General features: G+C 43.7%; 1 protein-coding gene across 1 annotated transcript in view; it reads right to left on the reverse strand.

The window, feature by feature from the left end:
- Nucleotides 1–4,292: 4,292 nt before the first annotated feature.
- The window catches only part of pccb (propionyl-CoA carboxylase subunit beta), a 6,128-nt gene continuing 420 nt past the window's right edge, over nucleotides 4,293–10,000 (reverse strand). Inside the window, exons 2-15 of the mRNA XM_053647584.1 lie at nucleotides 9,194–9,313; nucleotides 9,004–9,072; nucleotides 8,858–8,914; nucleotides 8,643–8,756; nucleotides 8,358–8,468; nucleotides 7,892–8,000; nucleotides 7,669–7,789; nucleotides 7,440–7,521; nucleotides 6,944–7,067; nucleotides 6,754–6,861; nucleotides 6,554–6,654; nucleotides 6,338–6,436; nucleotides 5,107–5,206; nucleotides 4,293–4,509 (exon numbers count right to left, since the gene is read on the reverse strand). Coding sequence (XP_053503559.1) covers nucleotides 4,388–4,509; nucleotides 5,107–5,206; nucleotides 6,338–6,436; nucleotides 6,554–6,654; nucleotides 6,754–6,861; nucleotides 6,944–7,067; nucleotides 7,440–7,521; nucleotides 7,669–7,789; nucleotides 7,892–8,000; nucleotides 8,358–8,468; nucleotides 8,643–8,756; nucleotides 8,858–8,914; nucleotides 9,004–9,072; nucleotides 9,194–9,313 — 1,437 coding nt within the window. The 3' untranslated portion in view covers nucleotides 4,293–4,387. The remainder of the gene's footprint in view (nucleotides 4,510–5,106; nucleotides 5,207–6,337; nucleotides 6,437–6,553; nucleotides 6,655–6,753; nucleotides 6,862–6,943; nucleotides 7,068–7,439; nucleotides 7,522–7,668; nucleotides 7,790–7,891; nucleotides 8,001–8,357; nucleotides 8,469–8,642; nucleotides 8,757–8,857; nucleotides 8,915–9,003; nucleotides 9,073–9,193; nucleotides 9,314–10,000) is intronic.

Here is a 10,000-nt window from a genome sequence, read left to right on the forward strand (position 1 = left end):
CACACTCACACACACACACACACACTCAGTAACACTGTGATTGATGGTTGAGTGAATGAGTTTTGGCGTTGGTCTGGAAAAATGGCTCTTTAAATGCCTGAACCACAGACTGTGTGTGTGTGTGTGTGTGTGTGTGTGTGTGTTGTTACAGCTGCCAGAGACATGCTGAGCTCTGCAGGACCTGATCTCCTTCATCCTCACTGCAGGCTGATCTGATGGTTACTGGTTACTTCACCAGGTTTAAAAGTTTTACCAAATCACAACTAAATCCTAGTCTCCCGTTACATGATAGTTGCTATGGTTACGGAGGGTCATGCTCACACTCTGTTGCGGTAACTCAGCTTGGTCTCCAAACAAATTAAAACTCCACACGTCCACATTGTACCTTTCTCAAATTTTTATTGAGCTGCGTGCTACAGCAAATCATAATTATAAGCATAGCCTACACGTTGATTTATGCTCGTTGTCATGGTTACATTGTGGGCGGAGCATTGATTTAGAGCTGTGATTAAGTTTTGATGAATTAATGTGCTTCTGCCACACAAACGTTAAGAGGATAATATTGCTGGTTTTACTGTATTGTGTTATCACTGCTGTTATTAATGTTCTTATTTATTTCTATTAATATTTTATTATGCTGTTACGAACATGACTGTAATAATGTTATTTACACTGTTTATTAACAGTGTTATTAATTGTATTTTAATGTTATTAATTCTGCTATTTGTGCAAGTTTTGAATATTAATAATATTATTAATTAATTACAGTTTGGTTGCCATGAAATGTTAGTAATTGTAGTATTGCTGCTGTTAATGCTGCTGTTAATGCATACTATACAATGTTTTTAAAACACACACACACTGCATGCGAGGTGGTTCATCCACTTTGTTTTTCTTCTAAGAGGCATTTTTCCACGGAGGACCAACATGCACCCCAATCCCTAACCACACGCACGCACACACACACACACACACACACACACACACACACACACACACACACACACACACAGAGAGTAAAACCATGATGGAATTTGGAAAAAGTGACTGAACACGTGAAGTCTTGTTGGAAAGAGTTGAGTTTTCTGTCAGTTCAGTGCCACGTCACTGTGCAGCCCTGAACACACACACACACACACACACACACACACTAAACGTGTGTGAGCATGCTGATGACCAGCAGGCAGGTACAGTGTAGCGTCGTTTACATTAAAAAAAAAATCCTGAACACACATATTCCATCCTAATTATAATATTTATTCTGAATCAACCTTTACAACATCAGCACACCAAATCTGTCTGTCTGCCTGTCTGTCTGTCTGCCAGTCTATCTGTTGCACCCACTCATTAGGGACTACCAATGAAAATGATCCTTCAGGCTAACCTGGGCACATTTACATTTATGAATGATGATTAATGTACACTGTCCCTTTTTGAAATAAATAAAAATAAATAAATAAAATGAGTTGGTGTTTAGTTTTTGTCCATAACTGTAACAGAGCTGTTCTGTGTTCACAGTGGATCAGGCCTTACAGAACAGAGGATTAATCATTAGAGATCAAAGCATTCACTTCAAACCCTTCACCGATGACGTCACTACCGAACCCTAGGAGTGAAAGCCCCGCATTTTTCTCATGGCTGTATATAAAGTCAAGCCAAATGTCTCTGACGCCCTCCAGTGGCTGCGTTTCAACTCGTAGACCCGCCCACATGCGTGTAAGCAAAGCCACCATCAAAAATCTGAACTTCACACATCTAACTCACGTTTCACAGATAAATCCAGATCACGCGTGTCACGTGACATTGATCAGGGCAGACAGATAGGAAGAGAAAGAGAGAGAAAGAACTGTAACTAATCACTAGAACTATAAAATAAGTGAGAACTTGTTTCACAACATTAAATAAAGGTTAAAAGAATTGTACTCATAGGTGAAGTTCTGCGGTATAAGAGGAATAAAACAATTGGGGGCGTGCAGTTGCAGGAAAATAATCAATTAACTCTGCTTCATTCCACTGAATATCCAAAGTAATTTTATAGCAGTACTTGCTAATGCTAACTCTACCAGAACCATTAAAGGCTCTGTGGGAGGAGCTTTGTGTAAATTGGAATAGGGGGCAGTCTCAAAGTGTAAAAAATTAAATAAATCATTCAACTCCACCTACTAAACCTTTAAAGACCCAGTATCGCCAAAATCTGATCAATCTTCCCTAATGTAGATTTAGTTGTTTTGGTGTGGACCGATGGTAGTGTAACATGTTTCAGCTACAACGTTCACGTTGTAGAGAAGAAGAAAGCCGAGAGCGGCTGAGAGTCAGACACACGCCTCACCATTCACAGCAGCAGACAGATCAGATGCTGAAAAGACGTTTCCATGGAAGTGTGGAAGTGGTTACTGAAGGTAAATGAATGCATAATGGCACTGCCAAAGAAAGAAAGAAAGAAAGAAAGAAAGAAAGAGGCGGACACATGCGAGCGACTCATCACTGGTCTGATGCTGAAGGGTATTATCCGTATTATCCATCCGTCACTCTCTCCCTCCTTCTTTGTGAGCGTTTCTGGATTTCCAGACTCACATGTGGCTCTGTTGGAGTGACCGCAGTAAACCGTGCCGTGCTGAAACACTAACAACACTCTTCTATCAAATAAACACTGCAGAGATGATCACATGACTGTCTGGTAAACTCTTCTGGAACGCAGATCTGTCCAGCAGTTTATCAAAAGTCTCCTGAATTCACATGATGAATGTTTCAGTGCACTTCGTTTATCTGTGTTACAGACTCAATGTTGTAGAACCATGAGGCATTACTGCCCCTCTCCTTCTCTTACAGCCCCACTACAGGCCTGTATCTTCCAAACTGCCCCACTACACACACCATACTGCACCTAATTACCCATGTGTTCGATGAACGAATACAACATACTTACAATAAACTACATTAAAAATACCCTATGCCCTTTTAGATTTCTTTATGACCCCTTACTGTCCTCTGGGGACATCTACAATACTGCCCCTCGGTGACCTTTACAACCAATAACACCTCCTTAAACTCCTCACCATGATGTCCCCCTACTGCCCAATGAAGCCCCTTACTGACAATCATGTCCTGTCCGTTACTGCCCAATAATGCCCCTTACTCCCTTACTGACCATCATGTCCTGTCCGTTACTGCCCAATAATGCCCCTTTACTGCCCAATAATGCCCCTTACTGACCATCATGTCCTGTCCCTTATTCTCCAATAAAGCCCCTTACTGTCCAATGAAGCCCCTTACTGACTATCATGTCCTGTCCCTTATTCTCCAATAATGCCCCTTACTGCCCAATAAAGCCCCTTACTGTCCAATGAAGCCCCTTACTGACCATCATGTCCTGTCCGTTACTGCCCAATAATGCCCCTTACTATCCATGATGCCCCTACTGCCCAATAAAGCCCTGTACTGTCCAATAAAGTCCCTTACTGTCCATCAGTGTTCATTAAAGCCCCGTACTGCACAGCGTTTGGACGAGCAGAAGCCAATGGGATGGAACTCAGTAATGGAAGAATAATAACCTAACAACTAATAAATCTCTATTAATTTATTACTGAACCCTTGTGGCTACTTATAACCTCTTATTACCCTTTATTGCCTCCTTACTGCCTCTCGAATCCCCCTAACGGATCAGTCCTTCCTTTACTGCCCCTTCATGGATCTGATCAATTGGTAGTGTATTTACATTTGAATTAGAATAAACAGGATTATGACCAGGTTTCTCCATCCACTCAGAGTTTAATATCCAGCCATAGTGACCTCTACATATATGTTAATAAATTAATCTAGAACCTTCCCTCAGTTTAAGCTGATGATCAGAGCACGCTTGCTTACAGGTTTAGATCAGTAGTCAGACCGCTTCTCTGCTGATGTTTGGTCGGTGATTCATAAAGTTTATTTTACACAGATATGTTTTTGCATTTAACATAAAATGAAGAAATTGTTGCTCTGCCCACTGAAGTCCCGAATGATGTCCCATTGGCTGAAACTGTCCACATGATTACCAACGCTGCTTACGCAAAGAAACTGTGCTGGAATTTTAAAAAAAAAATACTTTTTTATTAATGTTGGAAATGAATTATAATGTGAAGCTAGTCACTAAAGCTAGCTGAGTAGCATTGGGACAAGTGGCTGTGATTGAAATACATTAGCTAATACAGCTAGCTAGCTCGCAAATACCACCATAAAACGAGCTATTTCCACTGAAGCTAGGTAAACGCTGTTGCTAGCTGGTGTGTGTGCAGAGTTTGAGGCACAGGGAGCCGTGTTCAGGGTGTTTATTCGTTTATCCAACAGAAAAGTGACAGTAGGTGTGTTAATGTGCTGAGAGGGAGTGTGTAGTGCTCAGTGGGCGGGGCTACAACGGGATGTTAGCGTGTTTCTTCCACGGGTTGCTCTGTTTCTTGCTCGCCAGAACCTCCAGGTCTCTGCAGATCCTCATGCGCGTGGTGGACGGCTGGATGATGTCATCAACAAACCCTGCGCATGTGTAGAGACTGTTAGTGTGTGTCACATTCAGTGTGCATGTACCCTACATAAAGTTATGGGCCCTGTCCCAATCTACACCCTACCTCACTAAGTAGTGCATTATAAAGATACTATGTTAAAATACCACTTAGTGCTTGAGTGTGTGCTTTGAGACGCAGCCTGTTACCGCGTTATTTAGCAAAAAATATAACACTGCATTCTATATCAGCATAGGTACTAGCACAGCAGGGCAGCGATTTGGGACGCAGCCCAGACAGACAGTGGCAGGCAACCGGGAACACTTCCTAAACTTTGTCTGCTAGCGTGCAGACTGGGATGCAGCCTCGGGCAACATTTATTATTATTTACTTTTTTTTTTAACACAACCTCAGACACGGGCTGTATCCCAAACCACCCACACACCCCCCCGTTGTCTGTAGTCCAGACTACTTTGCACACATTTGAGCAAACCTGTGGCTCAGTCAGAAACCACACACTACTGTACTACATAGTACATCAGCAGAACCTCCCATAGTGACCACAATGTAATGCACTAACATGTAATTAACGTGTGCGCGTGTGCGTGTCTATGTCTGTCTCTCTGTATACCTCGGACAGCAGCAGGGAAAGGGTTAGCAAACGTCTCCATGTACTCGGCCTCCGCCTCGGCCTGATTCTCCTTTCCCCTGAAAATAATCTGCACAGCACCCTGGGAAAACAAAACACAAACAAAATAATAATAATATTAACAGCAACAACAATTATTTATCCCCCACAATGCAACACAGCCATCAAAAACCAAAATCACGCAATATAAGATGATTCTTTTTTCCCCCTTAAATGATCTAATTTACTAAACGTGTACAACAAAATATTTAGTACGTTAGTATAACTGTTATAATGTAACTTTTTATTAAAATATTTTTAAAATTGTTCTGTTTATTGATCAATAATAGTAGATGTTTAGTTGGGGGCGTGTGCTGGTTTGTGAATGGAGGGCGGAGCCAGAGAAGGCGAGTGGTAAGGAACGCACACCTGTGTGGAATTCTCTTAGTGATAATTCTGTGTTGCACTGAGACGAGGCGAGGCGAGGATAAGAGGAAGAGAGACACACGCTTCAGGAGAGAGATCGGCCGTTTCAGGTCTGGGTTCTCCAGCATGTTGGCGACCGGCAGCTGTTGGGGTGCGTGCTGGGCTTCAACAGACATGAAGACGCTCGAGTTTGTTTTTGGATGAGAGTAGAGGCTTTTTTCTTGAACCCCTTCCAAACAGCTTGTGGTGATGTAGGTGACTTCAGATTGTAGTTCTGGAGACTTTCTGACCCCAAGACACAACTAACTTCTGCAGTTCTCCAGCTGTGATCCTTGGAGATGTTTTATCCACTCGAACCGTCCTCTTCACAGTGCGTTGAGACGATATAGACACACGTCCAATTCCAGGTTCATTCATAACATCTCCAGTTGACTGGAACTTCTTAATTATTGCCCTGATGGTGGAAATGGGCATTTTCAACGTGTGTGCTATTTTCTTATAGCCACGCCCCATTGTGTGAAGCTCAACAACCTTTTGCTGCACATCACAGCTATATTCCTCGCTCTTACCCATTGTTATGAATGACTAAGGGAATTTGGCCTATGTGTTACCTCATATTTATATGCCTGTGAAACAGGAAGTCATGGTTGGACAATTTCCTGTTCCTAGTCACCCAGGTCTACTAAAAAAAAAGTAAAATATCAATGGGAAAATACTTTAAATATATTCTCATATGAATTCATTGGGTGCCAATATATTACATATATTTTAAAATAATAAAATCATCACAGCGTCGTAAAGTTTTTACCTTTGCTCCCATCACGGCCACCTCGGCTGACGGCCAGGCGTAATTAACATCGCCACGTAGGTGTTTAGAGCTCATCACGTCGTATGCACCACCATACGCCTGCAGAACACACACACACACACAGACACACTCTTACATCACACCACTGAAAGCTCGGAATTATCCCTCTCAATACCTTCACTACACATTTAATGCCCCACACACACACACACGCACCTTCCTGGTGATGATGGTGATTTTAGGAACCGTAGCTTCTGCGAAAGCGAACAGCAGTTTGGCGCCGTGTCGGATGATTCCTCCGTACTCCTGCGCCGTCCCTGCAGTAACACACACAATAAGCTCCGTGTTCATGTGCACCATGTAGTGAATAGGGCGTGTGCTTTCAGACACTCCCACGGTAAGGTGTGTGTTCCTACCTGGCAGGAACCCAGGAACATCCACAAAGGTGATGATGGGAATGTTGAAGGCGTCACAGAAGCGTACGAAACGTGCTCCCTTCACTGAGGAGTTAATGTCCAAACATCCTGAGACACACAGAGGCTCAGTGTGAGTACACTGACAGTGTGCGTGTGTGTGCGTGTGTGTTTGTCACCATTTCTCTCTCACCCGAAGCTACTTTGGGCTGATTACCCACAATGCCGATAGTGCGGCCGTTCATGCGGGCGAATCCCACCACGATGTTCTTGGCGTAGTTGGGCATGATTTCAAAAAACTCACGTTCATCTACGATCTAAAAGAGAGAGTGCAAATGTTCTGAAAAGGCTGCGTCCCAAATGCACAAATCAGACTAAAGGGCACTAATTAGTGCACAATCATAAACTCAGAAATGATCGGTAGGTTAAGCTTTTTACACCCTAACAGATAAACACCAATCACCGAAAATAGCATGCTAACTGAGTCACATCTTATTTAGCAGTTGACTGTGGCTGCGTCCCAAATCCATAGTGTCAAAACACCTTTTCAGTGTCGCGTCATGTGACCTGAAACAGCCACAGCCGTGAAACAACAAATCTTTGAAAGCCGTGAAACAACTTCATCTGACCAATCAGAGATAAGAATTTCTTAACTGCTAAGTGTGTGTGTGTGTGCGAGACAGACATACGCCATGGATGATGTCCAGCATGTCGTAGGCCTTCGTGCTTTCGAAGGGAACAAGTGTGTCAAGTCCAGGAACAAGGCGATCACTGAGAGGAAGAAACAGCGTGTGCGCACGTGCACACACACACACACACACACACACACACACACACACACTCCATGTCTAACTGTAGAACTATTTAATTCATAAACAGCACGATATTCACGGCCATCGTCCCAGCTGCAGGGGTTACCTCGGGTCGTGACACTCGGTTACCGGAGCAGAGTCTTTATTACTGAGAGGCAGGAAATTAAAAAACTCTCTGAGGTTCAGCAACGCATCCACATCGTTCTCAAACGCCTTGTGAGCCACACCTACAGAGATATTATACACACACAGACACACACACAGAGCATTAAGGGTCATCTATAAGTTGTAGAAGTTATATACATAAAACACATTGTTAATGAACCTACCGGACACAGAGGTGTGTGTTTTGGCTCCTCCCAGTTCCTCCTGTGTCACGTCCTCATTAGTGACAGATTTAACCACGTCAGGCCCTGTGATGAAAAGATATGATGTGTCCTGAACACACACACACACACACACACACACACACACACACACACACAATACAAAACAAGATGAAAAGGAAACTGGAATATGATGGAGTTACATACAGGTAGAGTGGGAGGAGTTACATACAGGTAGAGTGGGTGGAGTTACATACAGGTAGAGTGGGAGGAGTTACATACAGGTAGAGTGGGTGGAGTTACATACAGGTAGAGTGGGTGGAGTTACATACAGGTAGAGTGGGTGGAGTTACATACAGGTAGAGTGGGAGGAGTTACATACAGGTAGAGTGGGTGGAGTTACATACAGGTAGAGTGGGAGGAGTTACATACAGGTAGAGTGGGTGGAGTTAGCATGTTGGAGCCTCACCTTGACCATGAAGGTGAAGTCAGTGAGGGCGGGAGAATAAACGGCTCCTCCTGCACACGGCCCCATGATGAGAGAGATCTGGGGAACAACCCCTGACGCCAACACGTTCCTCTGATACAGAGAGAGAGAGAGAGAGAGAGACAGAGAGAGAGAGAGAGAGAGACAGAGGGAGAGAGAGACAGAGAGGGAGAGGGAGAGGGAGACAGAGGAAGAGTGTATCTGGAGGTCAGTTTTCTTATATTTATCTATTTATGTATTTGTTTATCTAGCTGCAGTTAAACGTACCAGGAAAATGTCCGCGTATCCTGCGAGCGATTCGACTCCTTCCTGGATTCTTGCTCCGCCCGAATCATTCAGCCCAATCACCGGAGCTCCGACCATCATCGCCTGGTCCATCACCTACAACACACACACAGAAACGCATGTCCTAAATGACCTCTGACCCTCTACACACACACCTTCAAAACACAGCCCAGATAGATCAGACAGACAGAACTCACTTTGCAGATTTTCTGGGCGTGAGCTCCCGATAAACTCCCTCCAAACACGGTGAAGTCCTGAGAACAGACGACGAGAGATGTGACATCATATCCTGTGACATCATGTTATCAGGAAAGGGTGGAGTCAGAGATCGTCTGGTACTCACCTGGCTGAAGATGTAGACGAGCCGGCCGTTGATCCGGCCCTGTCCTGTGACTACGCTGTCACCTGGATACTGTACGCACGCACGCGCGCGCGCGCACACACACACACACACACACACACACACCCCTAATCAGGACAGTATGAACTGGAAGTGTATCGCTGTGATAAATTCCTCATACGCTGATGTCTACCTTGTTGTGATCAGCCTGCATCCCAAAATCCGCACAGCGATGTTCCACAAACATGTCGTACTCCACGAACGAGTCGGGATCCAGCAGCAGAGCGATTCTCTCTCGAGCCGTCAGCTTCCCCTGACGACACATTCAATTCCACAAAACTTTATTAACATCAGCACTGCGTCCCATAATACTCTCTCCTGTTTACTCCTCACGCTTAACCGAGCTTCTCTAAACGCCTCCAAAATAAGGGCTGTCCTAATACGGACCTCTAAACGAGACACACTTGACCTCTGTACCTCTACCTAGGGACCCTCCTACTGAACGGAACACAGGCGGAGCGGAAATATTCCAGTAATGTGCTGACCGCGACTCTTCAGAAGAAAGTGTTGATTAGATTTCCGACAGAAGCGCAGCTGCACATCACAGGTTTATATATAAATAACGCGCTGGTCCTAATACGTTATCGTTTCTATAGCAACAGCTCGTTCCGGGGACGATTCGGTTGTTTATTAATGTTTATGGAAGGAGTCTCCAGTGTCAGCACTTCAGCAGTCAGAGTAACTCCACCCTGTCCCTCAGGGTTTTACTACAACAGCAGTTAATTAGTTCATTGATTCATTAATTAAACTATTAGATTATACTAAACAAATAAATAACAAAAACAATGTGTTTATATTTAAAGACAGTAAGTGCAGTAAGATTTTATTTCCACTGAAATCTTTCTGAAGTGATATAATGATGAAGTGATTAGTGATATAATGATGAAGTGATTAATGATGAAGTGATTAAAGATATAATGATAATACGATGTGTTTATTT

This window comes from Ictalurus furcatus, chromosome 17 (genome assembly GCF_023375685.1).
Source record: "Ictalurus furcatus strain D&B chromosome 17, Billie_1.0, whole genome shotgun sequence".
In the NCBI taxonomy this organism is placed as follows: Eukaryota; Metazoa; Chordata; class Actinopteri; order Siluriformes; family Ictaluridae; genus Ictalurus; species Ictalurus furcatus.